A 19,020-nucleotide genomic window follows, 5' to 3' on the forward strand; every position below is an offset into this window, starting at 1 on the left:
CAGTAAGCTAAATGTCCGACACTTAGCTTACTGTCCACCGCCATTTCGTCATTTACAGTAAAATATTTCTCAATGAAAAAAAAAATTATTTATTGTGATAACAAAAAAAATTAACAAATTATTTATTTTTGCACGAATTGGCATGGTGTCATCGAAATAATTATTTTATAATTATTATATTTAATGTAAATTAATTTGTAATAGCAGCTCAATCGAGTACAGGTGGACAGGGTTACAAAAAATGTAACTGCAAAGCGACAAAAGAGCAGTGCTGTACTAAACGCTGTTCTTGCTTTAAAGCAAATATTATATGTGGTTCTCGATGCCACCATACCAATCCGTGCAAAAATAAATAATTTGTTAATTTTTTTTGTTATCACAATAAATAATTTTTTTTTTCATTGAGCAATATTTTACTGTAAATGACGAAATGGCGGTGGATATTAAGCTGACTAATAATAAATGTAAAATTTGTTTTTTTATTGGCCGCATTAAATAAATTATTTTGGTATAGATGAAATGAATTTATTCATTTAGCTATTTTACTCTAAATGTCCAAATGGCGGTGGACAGTAAGCTAAGTGTCGGACATTTAGCTTACTGCTTATACAATTAGACGATATCGACGTGTATTCGTCTAACTGTCAGCAGTTAGCTAACTGTCTGGACACTTAGCTTAATGTCGGATTCGTCTAAGTGGCCACGACATATATATAGCTTAAAGTTGGGGTAACTTGGTGTGAGTGGTAGATATCTTTGATTTGTTGGTTGTCTTACTAAGGGATATCAAATGGTTAAAAACTTTTAAAATGAAACTGTATATTCTTTTATACCCCAGCATGAAAGCTTAAAAAAAAGTTTACAGTGGTTCTTATACAGGGTTGCCACAAAAAATTAATTTTGTTTTTTCCCTGACTTTTCCCTGATTTCCAGACAAAATTTTTACTTTTTCCCTGACCCTAAAGAATATTCTGATTCACTCTAAAAATTAATTATTATCTAAAATTTTAACTGAAATTCATATTTAAATCAATTTTTATTAGAAATTTCTACGAGAATTCAATTATTTAAATATAAAAGTAAATAATTTATTGAATAAATGAATTTTTCTCAAAATTGAATTCTTATAAAGAATTTTATCAAGAAATTTTTAAATAATTGAATTATTTCGACGAATTTTAATGAAATTTTCAAGAATAATTACATTTTTCGAGGAATTAGATTAAAATTTGATTAAAAATATTTAATAAACATTGAATTTAACGATCATTCCGAGTCAGGTTTTGATTAAAAATAGTTGAAATTCTGCGATGAGTTTTATTATTTAAATTTTGATTAGAATTTTTTTTCAAATTTTTGAACATAATTGAATTTTAGCGAAAAATTTTATTACTTTTGAAAATAATTGAATTTCTGCAATCATTTGTAACTTCTCCAAAATTCAATTTTTGCCAGTACTTTAATAAAAATCCCTGACTTTTCCCTGAATTTCCTGATTTTCCTGACCTGTGGCAACCCTGTTATAGTTTTTTGGGTAACTGATTACGAATTTAATGTCAGTTTCTCAAAATTCAAAGTGGTCGATCTAATATGGTGGACAAATTTTTGAAAATGTTCCACAATTGTTTAAAATTTATTACTCGGGGGTTTTTTGGGGTCGTTGATTACAAATCCAGTGTTATATTTAAAAATACTCAAAATGGCGGATCCAATATGTCCGAATAAATTTTTACAAGTTGATTAGGTTCCTTTGAAAATTGTTACTTTAGAACGTTTAGGTTTAGGTCTGAAGTTACTTAAACACGGTTCGGCAACTCGCCTAAAATGGAGAGCAACAAAGTGTGTAGTAGACTTTTTTTTAACGAGTCTGGCAATTTTTAATCAGTTGTTAACCCTCCATCCGTCGCATGGTGAGAAGTTTCCTTACCCAGTTTCTTTTTTTATTTATAACTTTTAAAATACAAAAAATTATAATTTCATATTCTCAGTACCTTTTACAGCACTCTTCTTTTTTACATTAAAACAATTTTTGTGTTTTTTTATATTTAAATTTTTTTGTTATTGAATTTGAAAGCAGCAAATGTCGGGGATTTTTGACGCAAAGTGAGGAAACTTCTCACCACGCGACTGACCGCGTATACTCGATTTCATTTGTCATTAATTTCTTATTTAAATAATTAACAGGAAATAAAAGTTAATTTTACTGCCAATAGGTTGTTTAGAAATTCTAATGAACGTTCAAGAAAAAATTTGGCATTTTACAACAAGTTTGGACTAATTTATGAGGGTGAGAATTTTCCTCACCTGCGACGAATCGCGTTACAAAAAAAGATGCGACGGATGGAGGGTTAAGCAAATACTTATAATTATATTGAAAGAGATAGGAAGGTGGAGTAAAAAATGTAAATTTGAATAGAATCGTGAAATGAGGAAAGGCAAGTTCTGAATGAATTAAAGAGGAGGGTATTGACTATAAGTGTTAGAGTTGAACATTAAAGATTAAATTGTTACCTTTCAATTTGTCTATCGTTGCCATAATTTCCTTCTCTGCATTTGTGACAATAGGCGTTACTTGATAGTCCCCTTTGGATTCCAAATTTTGATGAATCGAAATGCTGCTTAACAAATCATCGTTTAAACTATCGATTTCCAATCTTGAGTCATCCTTGTCTCTTGGTGAGGTAATTATAGGCTCAGATGTATCTTTGTTCGTATCTTCTTCACTAGATTCTGAAGAATCATCACTTGTATGCTTTTCATCTACATAATATTCATCAACACAAGTTTGACGATCATCAATCCTTTCATCTTTATCATCTTGCTCAATAAATGATTGTATTTCGTTAACTTTTCCAAGAGTATACCTCTCATCCTCTGATTTTTGAGAATCGTTTAAATCATTTTCATCTGTTTGTGAAATATTAAGATTCTCCTCTAAAATTGTAAACGTTTTCATAGGATTTTCACAATTCTCCGATTTTGAACTTGAATTTTCATGAGATTTCTCTAATGTTTCTAATTTACCTTCAGCTATTTCTACTAAATTGTCTAATTGCTCACCTTCTGAACTATATTGCTCCTCTGTCGATTCTGAATATTCCCTAATTTCGAAATCATTTGTTAAAATATTGTTGACTTGTAGAATTTGTGGTTCCACTGTAACTGAAATTTTAGGTGAGAATAATTTTTGTATCGACTCTCCCATGTCGTCTTCCACTTCAGGTAATGGAATATTTGTTAAAAGGGATGATTTCGCAGTCTGTGTGGTGTCGAGAATGCGGTTTGAGCTTAGGTTTGATTTCATTGGAATGGAAGGTGAAAATTCATCCTTTTTTGTTGAACTCAGTATATCAGAATTCTTTTCAATGAACCACGTTTCATCGTTTGGTGATTGTTCTAAATTTTGTTCCGAATTTAATTCCAAATCATTCGAACCATTTGTACTTACAGTTTCGTTTGAGTTTAGAATCTCGCTAATTACTTCTTTTTCCGAATTAGATGTAATTTTTTCGACATTTATTAATTTGTCTCCAAAATTTAATAATGAATCAGATTCTATTTTCTCCACGCTCTTTGATTGATCTTCGACATTTGGTATTTCTTCTTCAGATTGTGATTTTTCGATTTCTCGAGAAGGAATTATTTGTTCGTCTCTAAATGGACTTGAAAATTCAAGTGAATCAAAAATTGGTGAATCTTTTTCTTTAATGAAATCAACACAACTTTCAACGTCGCTAAATTCTGGAGACGAAACTTTCGATTCGTATGTGGTTTTCGTCGATTTCTCACTTAATTTATTTTCTTCTGAATTCTCCAATATCGCTGTATACTCTTCTGTGTTACTTTTTTCTTGAATTTCTTGACAGTTGCCATTATTTTTCACACATTGGCTTCTTGGTAAATTTTCTAAATTTTCACTTGTATTTTGAAGTTTATTAAATATTAATGTTTCATTATTTTCGATAAATTTATTTTCCGAATTATTCGAATGTTCTTTCAAAAACTTTGATATTTCATTATCGTACATGGCACTTGTATTTTCAGACACACTTTTACTTTCAGCAGTTTCTGATAAAATTTCCGAAATTGATTTCGTATCATCCTCCAATGAAAGTAAATCACTTGACAAAATTTTGCTTTTCTTTTGTAGATTGTCTAAGCCTTCTTCAAAAGTTTGATGAGCTTGAATTTCTAAAGTTTTCATATGATCGCATATTATCGATTTCTCAATTTCATTTAGTATCTCTTTACTCTTTGCTTTAAAGTCAATTTTTTTCGATAACTTGTCCTCGAAACTTTCATCTATTTTATCATCATTGGAAATAATATCGTCAACTTCATTAATACTGTCAGCGTCATCAATAACATCGGTTTTTGTTAATAGAGATACAGATAAATTTTTATTCAATTCAAAATTTGGTTCTTGAAAAGATTGCTTCTGGCTGCATGTATTTTCACTCTGATTGAGGGTTGTTAATTTATTAATTGACTTTTTGCTACTAATCTGAAGCATCATTTCTGAAAGTGTTTTAAGATCACTTTCCAGAACACTTATATCGTCATTTAAATTTTTTCCATTTGCTCCCAAGGAATCCAATTTTTTCGAAAATGATAAAGAAATATTTTCCGAAGAATTTGTTGGTATTTCATTTTCAATGGAATATGCCACTGAATCCAAATATTTGTCTTTCTCTGTGTTACTTAATTGATTTTCTTTTGTTGTTGATTTTTCTACAATATTGTGTGAATTATTTTTAGACTCGGAACTATTTGTAACTTGAAGATGTGAATGATTTTTTGAATGATCTAAGTGTTGATTACTCCTGCGTGATGAAGAATTAAATTCACTCCTAGATTGACAAGATTTATTTGTGTCTTCATTGAATGATTTTAGATTTTCAATTTCCTCGAGAGTTCGTTGATTCAATTCGTTACTGATGGGAAAATTTGAATGCTTCGTGATCTCGTGGTCATTTAAACGGTTTCTCAATAATTTCGTACTTTGAGCAATTTTATCTTGAATATCTTCTTCAGATTCCGGTTGCGGCAATAAATCACTGCTTTTACAAATGTCATGAATCTTTTTAATGGGAATTTTCGGTACTCTAAAGTCGGAAACTGATTTTGATTCAATTGGCATTTTTTCACAATTTTTCATACTCTCCTTCTTCGTTTCTAATGTTTTGCGCATTTCATGGATAGTTGCATCGTATTTCTATTTAAAAAAAGCAAAAAATTAACATTTAATTGGATATTAATAAACCTATTTTATGAAGAAATTTGATGAAGTAAAGTAGAAAATTTACCTTAATTTGATTGAGTAAACTGACTTCCATAGCACGAAGCCTCTGTTTCGCTTGTCTTTTGGCTTCTTTCTTTAATTTCGCCATCTCTGCACGACGATCTGCTAACTTTTGCGCCAAAGCATCAATTCGTCCTTCTACATCACTAGCCTCGGATGAAACGCTAGTATCTATAAAATGTCATTATTTCATTATTTCTTAACAGAAATAGTTTATGGACGTTTTTAACTGATCGTAAAATCTATTTCTAGTTTTCTAGTTTTTCAGATAGTTAATAACTTTAATAATTTAAAATATTTTCTAAATAATTTACAAAAATCAACCTCTATAAAAAGTTTCAATTTTCTTCAAACAATCGTTAACGTTTGTCATTGGATAAACATTTAGAAAAAACTAAAAAAGAATACAACTTATGTGAAAAATAGTTGAGGGAATTTTGATTATGATAAACATAAGATACTAACCATGATAAAAAAGTGCTTTTGAAGTTGCATTAACAAGTTTATAGGCAGCTTGTTCCATGCGTGCCACGCGACTTTCTTCTTCACGAAGTCTAGTGTGCCAGGCGATCCACTCTTCAACGCAACTTCTGCGCGAAGCGAGTGCAGCTTCACGTGCATTTAAAATTCTAAAAAATAAAGCAATCAAATCATTATATTACCTTTTCATATTTTTAAAAACTAAAAGTTGAAAAAAGTCGAAAAATATTAATTTTAGAAAACTAATTCTGATCTCCATAACAACATCACTGAACAAAAATAACTAATTTTGAGAAGAAAAAAAGAAAACAAACGAATCAAAATATTGACAACATTGTTTTTTTCAGACAATATCTCTTAGTTAAGTACAAACTATATAATGCACATAGCCACTACAGAGATTCTATTTTTACAGTGGCTCACATCGTGGTGAACACACGTTTTGCGACTATTATTAGAAATCAAAAGCCTGGGAAAGAAAGTTTAACTTAACAAATTTTTTTATTAATATATTTTTATAATTTCTTTTTAATTTGCATTTCCTTTCATCGAAATTAAGAAATTCACAATCAAACGTCATAAAGAAAGCAAGGAAGTTTTTAATGACATATCAGTCGAAAATAAGTTTTATTAGAAAATATTTTTTAAATAAATTGTTTTTGTTAATCTTTTCAAAAGGCCTTTTTGACTTAATGGTAAACCATATTCTTTGAAACATTAAAAAGTATAAAAAAATATTATCACTTTGTTATAAAAAAACCAAAAAATCTAATATTAAAAATTATTGAAATTATTTAATATCAAGAATAATTTTAACAAATTATCGAGGGGCAAACAACTAAAGAATTTGGTGTACATCTACTACAATAATAATTTAGTAATTTACGGTAATTCATGGTAATTCACATTAGTAATTCAATACAAGAGTACACCATAATTCACGAGTTGTTCACCCCTTGCAAATTATTTATCTATAAACTAAATTTCACAATCGTACTAGATTTTCTGAATTTGTTAACTTTTCTTTCTTATTGAAAATACAAGTAAAAAATTATTATTACTAAAAGCGCATTTTCAAGTTTTTAATAGATAAAATTTTCAAAAAACAGTTTTAGTTTGAACAAATTAAATCATATTTCTACTTATTTGTCTACTTATTCAAAGTTCGAATACAATTTTCTAATAATTACAAATTTTTAAACATAAGTATTTATACGAACAAAACCGACAAATAATATAATTTTATTATAATTGAATTCCTGCAAAGACTTATTATTTAAATGAAAATAATTGACTTCTTGCAAATTTTTTCGACGAATTTAATTAAAATTGTATTGAAAATAATTCAATTCTTATGTAGAATTTTTTTTAAAAATAATTGAATTCTTTCGAGAAATTTTATTGAAAGTGTATTTAAAATAATTGAATTTCCGCGAAGAATTTTACTATTTATGAAAATAATTGAATTCGTGCAAAGATTTTTATTAAAATTTTTGAAAATAATTGAATTGTTTTAAAGAATGTGATTAAAGGTTTTCAAAATAATATATAATTATTAAATTAAATTAACCTTTAAAGTGCTAAGTGTTGAAAAATCACGCTCAGTGCTAACCCCGGTCTGTCAGACCGCTATTCCCTTTTGACAGTTTTTTAGTCATTTATAATTTTTAAAAGACAACTATTATAAATATTTTTTACTTTTTAACAAAAAAAGTCATTTCTGTATTATGCATTTATTTATTTTATTTATTTTATAAATGCAGTCTATGAGAACTATCAGTAGAACTAGCTGCGCGTCAAGTTGCGCAGACGTCACTCATGGGAATATACTGGAATATACTTTCACTTAAAGCTAACCCCGGTCTCACAGACCGCTATACTTCAAATATTTATTTATATTACAAAATTTAACGAATAAAAATTTTTGAAAAAGTTGTCTCCTAACAGATTTTCATAAAATATGAAGCTACTAAAAAGTTCAAGTTCTTATTATACATTGAAAAAAAGTTTCAAGCAAAGAAAATTTTAATAGCGGTCTGTCAGACCGGCATAGCACTTTAAAGGTTAAAGTTAAATTGAATATTTTCTTTTTTTAAATGCTGTTGAACAACAAAATTCAAAATTTTCTTATGAATTGTAGAAATTTTATAGTTTTCCAATACTTTTGATAAAATTTGATAAAATCCCTGACCTGTGTCAATCCTGCAAAAATTCAGTGAAGTAAACATTTTTATCCTTGATTTCTTTAAAAACAATACTTTGTTCAAATAATATAAAAACACAATAATTATGTTTTTAATTAATAAATTTTGGTGGTATAAAATATTCTAATAAATATTCTTCTTGATTTTATAATAAAAATTCAATAAAGAGAATTTTAATAAATAAAATTTTTTTTAAATAATATAAATGATTCTTACTGTTCGAGTTTCTTGGACGTTTTAATACGATGATCGTGTGATCGAATAACAACAGATCTGGAATAACTCTTTTCACTGTCGCCTGAACTGTGACGGGAAATTGTCAATGTACTCACTTGAGATCTTGTTGACAAATTACCAACTTTATCCTTTTGGGAAAAATTGTTTGCTTCTTCACCCCTTTTATCTAGTGCATCGAAGGTCTCAATGTTTCCTCTGTCCTCTGAATCGCTGGTAATATCTCTTAGAAGTTGATAATTTTTGTCATTCACTTCCTTTGAGTGTTTCAATAAAGCATGCAAAGAATTTTGACTCTCACTAAAGTCGAATTTTTCCAAAATTGAATTATGATAATTGTCATCTGATTGTTCGGTATCTAATTTCGAACGTTTATTATGATGTCCAGAAAGTTCTTGGCAAATTTGTAAATCGCTTTTTGATTTTAAGGTATTATCCAACGAATCATCGGCTACTTTTGTCTTCTGATTTTTGTAAACTTTACGCTTGGAATTTGGCTTCCCGTCTGGAGTGTGTTCAATTTTTTTAAAAGTGCCTTTATCTGCAGACACGTCCTTCTCAATTTTCTTTGAATATTTCGAATTTATTTGTAAAAATTCGTCAACAACGGCTGATGTTTGTCCCTTCTTTAGTCTATCATTAAGATCAGAATCGGAATTTATTCTTTGTGTTCGATTTTTCAAAATATCATGATCTACACTTATATTTTTCGATTTTCTCGAATCTGTATCAGAATCAGGTATCTTCTCACTAGATTTTGGCGAACAAAGATTCTCACTTTCTTTACTCGATTCAGGCAGTTCACAAAGATAATCGCGTTTTAATTTCGAGTGCAATTCAATTTGACGTAAAACATCGCCTCCGGGCATTTTCTCTTCAAATTTGCGAGATTTAATATCATATTTGGCATTTTTAACAGGCTTTACAATATATGGTTTACAAATGTTGGATACAGTTTCGCCATTCTTAACATTAATAGTCTCCAAATTATCGCTATTCCATTTATGAAACTGAAAATAAACATTTTAAAAATAATTAAATAAAGCCAGATTTTAAAGAAATCTTGTAAAGATAATTTAAGAAAAATACCTCAGTCGTAACGCCATCAACATTCACTTTTAAAAACTGTTTATTACTTTTTTGAAAATTAGTATCGCATGTCTTGAGCTTCATGTCCAGTTGAGATCTGTCTAATTGCGATTTATCTGAATCAACTAATGAGCTCATGGAACTATTACTACGAATATCGTAACCCTTCATTGGACCTGATAAACGTCGTGGGGATTGACAGTCTGCACTTCTCTTGAGTTTAGTTAAAATATTTTTCGTCGACATTTCAGGATTAAACATATCTTTATGTTTTTGTAACATAAGTTTTCGTTCCTGGCTCGCTATTTTGTGAAGTTCCTTTAACCTGTTAGAACATAAAAAAATTTAACAAACATACAAAAAACACTTTCCAAACTGACAAAAAATTATATTAAAATATATTTTGCATTTTAATAAGTAATCTTAATGCTATTTTTAATTTTCTATTACAATTATCTTTTAATTTAATTTAATTTAATTTTAATTACTACAGAAAAAAATTATAGAAAAATTGAAATTATTGCGACATTTATATTAACAACATATTATGCCAAATTGACAAATACGCTTTCACAACTAAAATCAATCAAATTTTTTGAAAAAAGCAGAAAAAAGACAATTATATATTATAAAAGTTGTAACAATATTGCAATATCACAAATCAATTTTTGTAAAATTACATGCGAATTAAAAAAAACAGAAAATTATGAAATATTCAAAATAACATTTACAGAAAAACATTTGAAATCAGATTTAACAAAATTATAAAAGAAATAGAACAATCTTTTTATACAAAAACACTGACATTTGCAAAACTTACAATTTTTAAAAATTTTAGGTTAATTATAATCATGATAACAATCATGAAAAGAAATGATAGAAAAATTTTCAACAATTCACTCACGCAGATAATTCATATCTTCTTTTCATTCCTCTCACTTTTCTTATCATAAATATCTTTAACCTTAAAGTTGTTTTAAATAGTAAGTTAAAATAGTGTTTCAATGATAAAAATCAATATGGTTACAATTTCTAATTATAGAAATTAAAAGGAACAATTGTTCCCTTTTTGTAAGTGATAATTTCTTCAAAAGTATAAGATTTCGTTAGTTTCCATTCAATATGATAAAAATCATTGAAATTTAAGTAATTTTTATTCTTGACCTATTATTTCAACTAATATTTATGACAGAATTTATTTAAAAAAATTATTATTAAACACAAATTTTTATTTACAGTAGTTTTTTTTTAAATATATTAACTTTAATTATTTTCTTTTTAAGACATTGAAAACTATTAAAATTTTGCAAAAATGATTCTAAAACAAAAAAGATTGTATTAATTTTTTAATTGTTTACTATATAAACATAACAGGCTTTGCACTCAATAATTAATTTTAAAAAAGTAACTCGTTTTCGTCGATCACAAAAATAACAAAAATTCGATTCTCTAAAATTTTTCTGACATTTTCCTGATTTCCATAAAAAATATTTACTTTTTTCTGGTAATAACTTAAATTCTAAATTCTTATGAAATTCAATTATAATTTTCCAAACTTTTAGGTAGATAGAATTCTTCGAAAAATCGATTATACCTACATATTTAAAACTAATTTTTAAAAGTAAAAAAATAAATTTCTTTAAAATATTAAATTTGACTAAATTTCCAATTGATTGAAAAAAAACAAATATTTTTCATTTATACGAGAATTTAAGTAAATTCAAAAAATTCTAATTAGAATAATTTTTCAAAAGATGAATTTTTTTCATAATTTCTAAATTAAATTATTCATTTTTCATATTCATAGGTACTTAAATATTATCGTTGAATAAATTTTAAAAATACTTATTTATTTTTCCAGGAGAATTAAAATTATCCTAAATAATTTTAATGTAAAAGTTTTTTTTAAATTTAATTACTTCTAAAAATTCTTACTATAACGCATTTAGGTTATTTAACTAAAATTCATTTTTGAATCAAATCTTATTAGGAAGTTCTATAATAATTTAATTATTTAAAAACAAAAATAAATAACTGATACAATAAAATCAATTATTTCTTAAAATTGAATTTTCATAAAGGATTTTATCAAATTTTTGAAAATAATTGAGTTCTTTCGAAGAATTTTAATAAAATTTTTAAAAACTATTACATTTTTCAAGGAAGTTATTTAAAATTGCATTAAAAAAAATTGAAATCTTACAAAGAATTTTATTATCTTTGAAAATAATTGAATTTTTGCAAAGAATTTTATTAATTCTTTTTTAAATAATTCAATTTTTTTGAGAAATTTTATTAAAATAGTAGATATTGAAAATATTTGAATTTCTGCGAAGAATTTCATTATTTGTGAAAATAATTGAATTGTTTCAAAGAATTTTATTAAAATTTTTGAGAATAAATTTTTTTATTCAACTATTAGCAGATTTAAATTAGTGCAAATTTTCAAAAAAAAAGAGAAAAAAGTAGCTTTTAGTGTAACAAAATTAGAAAAAATGGACCCAAATAGTAGCTAATCGTAAAAAAGTACATAGTAAATAGTATGTTTTAGTGGATGAGTATGAAGCCTGCAATAATCATTCTTAATTAATCCAAAATCTAATAATTATTTACTTTTATTATTATTATTATAGATTATATTATGAATTAATAAAAATCATTACTAACTGTATTTAATAAATGACTTTTCGCTTTTGATTTATTTTAATTTTACTAATAAATATTTTTAAAAATCTATTAATTTATTAGTGAATTTTAAAAATTTACGTGCCCTTCTAGGATCCACCGGCTCAAATAATATAACCTCCCTCTCTCCTCTTACAAATTTTGTAATACTATTTTTGCAAGAAAATTTGAAATATTATTTTATTTTACATGTATAGTAAAAAAATTAAATCTTACTGAAATATTAGTACAATCTTATTACTAAGAACTCATTTTTTGCGAAATTTGAATAAATTTTAATGACCGGGATCACAGTGATTTTTTCATACAATATATTGGGTAAAAAGGGGGATTTTAACTTTCAAAAAGGGAATTCGGTTTAAGAAAAAATTGAATTTTTAAATATAGTAAAAAAATTATTATTATTACATATAATAATTTTCGTATTTTCATTCATTCATTCTGTCCGCAGTTTGAAGTTAGTTTTTGTGTATGCTTTTGTTTTTTCTTTTTAAAAACACTTTGCCTGACAGATCGAAATTATACAGTTTTTCGATTTGTCAATCTCAATTTTTATTGTTTACGAAGAAAAAAGGTTAAAAGATAGTTATTTTATAAAATAAGGTAAGAAATTTTCGTAATGTTGATTTATCAATAATATTTTTGTTTATTTTTTAAAATTTTTAGTTTCTTTTGGAAAAAAATTTGTGTAATTTATGTTCTTTAATCACAATTTTTATTCTTTTTTAAATTAATAAAAAAAAATTTGTAGGTAGAATTTGTGAATTTCATAATTACAATTTTTATTTTTTTATGTGTATAAAGATTATTTTATATTTTACATAGCTAAAAAGCGCGCGTGTAGTTTCTCTTTCTAATGTTAATAAATATTTAACAATCATATGGCTATTAACAATTCACATTTTTTAGTAAAAAAGCAAAATTTAATTTCATTTGAAGAATTTCTTTAATAAGATTTAATTTTTGAAACTTCTAAAAATGAATTAATTTCAGTTTCTTTCAGAAATTAATGGAAAAATTTGCATAATTTCTTTATCTTTATTTAAAATCGAAGAAAAAAATAATTAAATTTAGACTATTTATATATCATCATCAACTTTTTTTTTAAAACTTCTATTTTGTAATTAATTTTGCCAATCATATTGTTTTAACAATATTTGTATAGTATTTTTTTTGCATAATTTCTATGTATTTATCACAATTTTTTTAACAAAATCAAAATATTATTTTTTTAACAAAGCAAATTTTTTCATTCTTTTCTATTTTAAAAAATAAGTGTTGTTAAAAAATTCTGTCTGGCAGAACGAATTTTTATATTTTCTTTTATTTATTTCTAAAAAAAGTCGAAAATAATTTAACAAAATTTTAAAGGTTATTAAAAAAAAATTTTAAAATTTGAGTAATTTCTTAATTTTTTAAACATAATTTTTAATAAAATTTTGATTTTTTTAGAAATAGATGAAAAAAATTATCATAATTTCTATAAAATGACCAAGAATTTTTTACAACGCCCCTAACAAAAACTACACTTTTAATTGTTGTAAACAATATTAATTAACAAATAGTTAGCTTTGATTCCTCTCCACTAAAGAATTTTTTTCACATTTTTTTTTTAATTTAAATTTATTTGAAGAATATATTTGTCCTTTTTGTTTAAAAAATATTTTATTTAAATTGTTATAAACAATATTAATTAATATCAAATAGTGAATTTTGCATCCTCTTCACAAAAATTTTTTTTATGTTTACTTTTAAATTTATGTTCATTCAAAGAATATAAGAATATAAAAAATATAATTACTTTTCTTAAATAGGCTGTGAAATTTTTTAATATTTGACAAAAATTCAAAAAACTTATTTTTTAAACAAAAAGCATATAATTAAATTCTTTATAATTTAGGTTCCCTGACTACTAAAAACATCCCCATTAATTTTTAGCAAACCTGTTTTGAGTTAATAATTTTTTCTTAAATGATGCATAAATTTGTTATTATAAAAAATGTATAAAAAGTATAAAAGTGTTTTTGGTTCGTTGTAAACTACAGATTTTTATAAATGTTTTGACGGTTCCAAAAATCTAAAGAAATTCAATTCACGGTTGACGCGTTTTTTTGACTCTATGATAATAAATGTTTTGTCTCAATTAACTAGTTTTTTCTGTAATTTCTTTTTTAAATTTAATGCATATCTCCCATTGTATTATATTAATTTTTATTTTCTAATCATTCTAAAAAATGTTTATTACTTTAAAAATAGAAAATAAAATAAAATAGAAAAGCAGCAAACTTTTTTTCTCTATTTTTAAAGAAAAATTTGAATATTTTCAAAAAATTGTTATTGAGAAAGAGAAATTAAACAATTTTCTTTTCTTTTAAAAAAAATAATATATAATAATATAATCTTGTAATAATAATACTTGACAAATCAAGATCACGCAACTTTTTTCCAATTTTAATAGATACAAAAAAATTAAAGTTTTTAACCAAATGTTGTTTAAGGTATTTGTCGCGTAAATTCGTTTTCGTCAGATTTTTTTTAAATTTCACATAATTATTCTTTGGATATTTATCTACAAAATAAGGCCTATTAAAATAAAATTGACCGTCTGTAAGTCTCAAAAAATGAAATCAAAGTTTTGATTTTTAACATGTAAGGTATAGGAAAACCATATGAAAACCACAGATTTTTAATTTTTGCACTTATACTAATCGTCAGATTTTTTAGAAAAACTAAAGTTTTATCTATTGAACCAAAATGAACTTTTATAAAAAAAATGAAAATTTTTCACCGTCTTGTTTAAAAGATATTTAACATCAAACTTGAAAAATTATTTTAACATTTACTGTAAATGACAGATGAATTCGTAAACGTGGCAATAGCGCTTGTTAAATACTACAGCTTGTCTGCTACTTTTGGCGCGAAATTTTAAAGACGGCCATACGCCAAACTTGCGACGTTGCCACGATCGTTTTTCATGCGAGAGGTTATGAATATACATTGAGAACATCTGTGTGTCAAACTGTACGTCCGCAAAAGTTTTTCGGAAACTCGCATTCATAATCGTTTCATAAGTACAGTCAACGGATACAAACTTTTGACAGTGACCAGTAGCGCGACAAATACCTTAACAATTAATCAAAATTATAAATTTTTTTCATTTATTTCTCAAAGAATTTCAAAAATTATTTAACGGAATGTTAAATATTATTCAGAAAAAGGTAAACAAATTTGAATAGGGTCAGTTGGGGTAAATAGAAACAGATTTGTTAAGTTTCACCAATGACAAAAGTTTTTTCTTTTAAATTGGAATACTTTCGGTTTTCTTGTGTATTGAGTTATTATTTCACTTCCGTGGAACAATTTTATGGCGAAGAAAAAAATATGGGTATCATTAAATCGCAATAATCAACTGTTTCTATTTACCTCTAAATTTTTCAACTTTGCAAAAATTTAGGGGTAAATAGAAACAGTTTTGATTATTTCTTACAAAATTTAAGACAAAATTAATTTCAAGTATGGAAATGTTAAAAGATACAAAGAATTACATAAAAAATTGTGTTATTTATGGGTGATTCTCCGCGTAGCGCAGAACTTGGTTTTTTTCATGTTGTAATGGAAAAATAATAAATAACTTTCATATATTTTTACAATTCCAACGTAAAAAGGTTATCTATATGTTTAGAAACAAAAACCAATAATTACTTTTGTATCTAATATTATAATTTTTCATAAATAAGCGGTTTTAAGGCTGAAAACGTCAAATTTTTACCTGTCCCCATAGGAAGTTTAGAAAAAAAAGTTAATAATTTTAGTAATATGCAATAATAAATACAATTACTATTGACATTTTAGTATTGTCTACTTTAGTACAGTTGAATAAAAAAAATTTTTTTTTAAAATTCATTTTATATATGTTTTTTTCAGTTTATGCTTGACAGCAAATTTGGATGCTATTTATTATTTTATTAACAAACAGTGAATTATTTAAATGAAAATGAAATGTTAACTTAAAATTACTTTTGTAAACACAAGAAATAACTTCCTTAAGTTAATTCAGGAAAAAGAATCAATGTTCTAATTGATTTATTCATTTTTCACTCATTTTATGTTGGGAATTTGAAAAGGGAATCACAAAATAGTCTCCACCGGCATCCACCGACCCTTAAATATTTTATTACAAATTAAACAATTATTTATAAAAAAGGTTAAATGAAGCGTAGTTATATTGTTTTAGTCAATACAAATGAAGTCCATTTGAAACCGATTGAAAATTAATGATATTTTTTTTAAAAAAATAAAAATAACTGAAGGCGATTGAAAAAAGTTTCCACCGACCTTAGTCTCCACCGGCATCAGAATTTCCACCGACCTTTGTATTACGAAGAACCTAGTGCAAATGTAGTGTTATGGTGCCACATATATAAGGAATAAAAAAAACCTATTGCTCAGAAAAATTTACCATAAATTAATTAAATAAATTTCCATAAATTACCACGAAAATTTTTATAAATTACCGCAAAAATTTCCATAAATTACCGAAATAAAAATTTTAAATTGTGATTTCTACTTTGAATATTTTTAAAAATTACCGACAAAATTTCTTTAAATTACCTTACAAATTGCCATAAATTTCCATAAATTACCGCGAAAATTTCCATAAATTACCAAAATCCAAATTTTTAATAATAATTTAAATTTTACATATTTTTATGAATTATCGCAAAAATTTCCATAAATTTCCAAAAATTTCCATAAATTACCAAAATCCAAATTTTTACTAATAATTTAAATTTTACATATTTTTATGAATTATCGCAAAAATTTCCATAAATTTCCAAAAATTTCCATAAATTACCAAAATCCAAATTTTTACTAATAATTTAAATTTTACATATTTTTATGAATTATCGCAAAAATTTCCATAAATTTCCATAAATTACCATAAATTACCGAAATAATAATTTTTAAATGAGATTTATGATATAATATTGTTTAAATTACCGCAAAATTTTTTTTTGACAGAATGTGTCCAAACAGTGAATTAGTTAATTACTACACTTGTTTACAACAAAAATTATAAATAATTTTTCCGGCCCGCTATGGATTTTTCTTTCTAAAGCCTTTATCTTCAAAAAAATATATTGATATTAATCATAACGAAAAAAAAAATTTTTTTAATTTCATAAACCAAATCGTGCGCTACGCGGAGAATCACCCTTAAATATAATAATTAAAACTAATAAATAATAATGCATTACATAAGTTTAAAAATAAATCATGCCAAAAGTTGAAACACATTACCCAAATAAAGGTTTGTTCTCTCCTATTCTCTCTCATTCTTTCCCGTTATCTCTCTTATTATAGTGTGGTATTTGATAGAAATAATTTTCTTATTTATGTTTTAAGAAATATTATTGAAATTTCTGCTGTTTCTATTTACCCCGAATTTCCAGTTTTTAGGGGTAAATAGAAACAGTCTCCTACTTTTTATTAAAGTTTGCAAAATGAAAAAATCAAAGTTGATTTTTGTTATAGTATTAATAAGAGATAATTGTAAATTTTAGTATGAATTTTTAGTTTATTTTTTTACAGTGTGCGTACTAAAATAAGTCTGATTTTATTTGTAAAGATTAGAAATACTACGATAATAATTGTTTTGATGCAATTAACTATTTTTTTTTTAATTTAATGATGAAAAAGAATGAAAATATAAATTGTAATTTTAATTCGTGACCAATTGTATTCCTTTAATAATGGAAATAGATAGGGTAAGTGCGGGTATAGTCGGACAGTACTAGTAGTCGGACACTTTCGTGTTTTTTGTCAAATAAATAATAATGCATTGTGATAATTACTTTAAAAAGTATACTAGACGAATGTGTGAAGTTTATATTTTATTAAAATAGTGTTATTTTCGAAAATAATTAAACAAGAAATATTTTATTTAATGTTTTAAAAATCATGGTGTCCGACTATAGATACAACCATTTTCGAGTAGCGCGATGAGTGGCACAAAGTTTTGTTGATAATTAATCATAAATATTAAAACTTATAGGGTTTAAATATTATATTAATAACTTCTAATATGCTTTAATTCCATTTTCCAGCAGATAGCAATTAAAAAATTATCTGTTTTACTTTATAAATCCAAAATATCTGACAGATGTCCGACTATAGAAACAAGGGGAAAAAGTGTCCGACTACTAAAGCATTCGTAATTTTTTATTAAAATGTTTATATTTTATTAAATACTCAACTATTTGTAACAAATTTATATGATTTTTAATCCTGAAGAACTCCTTTAATTAATAATGTAATTATAAACACAGTAGATATTTGCTATTTCAAGAAAAAAAGCATAATTTAAGATTGTATCCTTAAGTGTCCGACTACTAGTGCATTTACCCTATACAATTTATTTTAAAGATTAATTTTTTATTTTTTCTCTTAATTACAAATCTTTTTTAAATCAGATGTTTTTTAAAATATATTTTCTGTTAATTATTGATATTTTTTTCAATCTTTTTCCGTAATTTGTAATTTTTTTTAAATTTTTAATCCAAATTTTTATTACAACGCTACTTTTATATTAAAATTCCATGAATTTGACTATAGGTATCCGAAGTAAATTGAAGTTAGAAAGTAGTAAAATTTACTTCGAACTTGGTAAAATTTACTATTATTATTGAATATTAGTATTTTATTATTATTTATTTATTGTTTATTGATTGAATTAATTATTTCCATTATCCTAAGTTGAATAATTTTTATTAATTTATAATATCCATTATAAATTTTATTGGAATCTAGTAAAATATACTTTGTAGTAAAATTTGTTCTCGAAATAGTAAGATTTGATATAGGAATTCCAAACACTTTGGGGTTTAGTTCGTAAATAGTAAAAGTTACTGTATATTTTTTGTTCCTTATACGAAAAAATTTCTAAGTTTAAAAATTCTGTAAAATTTCATAAAAAGAATTTAAAATTTAAAAATATCAAAATTTTTCCAAAGTTTGCAAAAAGTA

At 25.1% G+C, this 19,020-nt stretch overlaps 1 protein-coding gene across 5 annotated transcripts in view; it reads right to left on the bottom strand.

Moving 5' to 3' along the window:
- The window catches only part of LOC122510000 (centrosome-associated protein 350-like), a 69,403-nt gene that overhangs the window by 12,668 nt on the left and 37,715 nt on the right, over nt 1-19,020 (bottom strand). For all 5 annotated transcript variants that reach the window (XM_043624372.1, XM_043624367.1, XM_043624369.1 and 2 more), the window contains 5 exons: nt 9,310-9,634; nt 8,203-9,230; nt 5,768-5,931; nt 5,307-5,473; nt 2,512-5,215 (listed from right to left, as the gene is read on the bottom strand). In XM_043624372.1, coding sequence (XP_043480307.1) covers nt 2,512-5,215; nt 5,307-5,473; nt 5,768-5,931; nt 8,203-9,230; nt 9,310-9,634 — 4,388 coding nt within the window. The remainder of the gene's footprint in view (nt 1-2,511; nt 5,216-5,306; nt 5,474-5,767; nt 5,932-8,202; nt 9,231-9,309; nt 9,635-19,020) is intronic.

This window comes from Leptopilina heterotoma, unplaced genomic scaffold, assembly GCF_015476425.1.
Source record: "Leptopilina heterotoma isolate Lh14 unplaced genomic scaffold, ASM1547642v1 Lhet_65, whole genome shotgun sequence".
Taxonomy (NCBI): domain Eukaryota; kingdom Metazoa; phylum Arthropoda; class Insecta; order Hymenoptera; family Figitidae; genus Leptopilina; species Leptopilina heterotoma.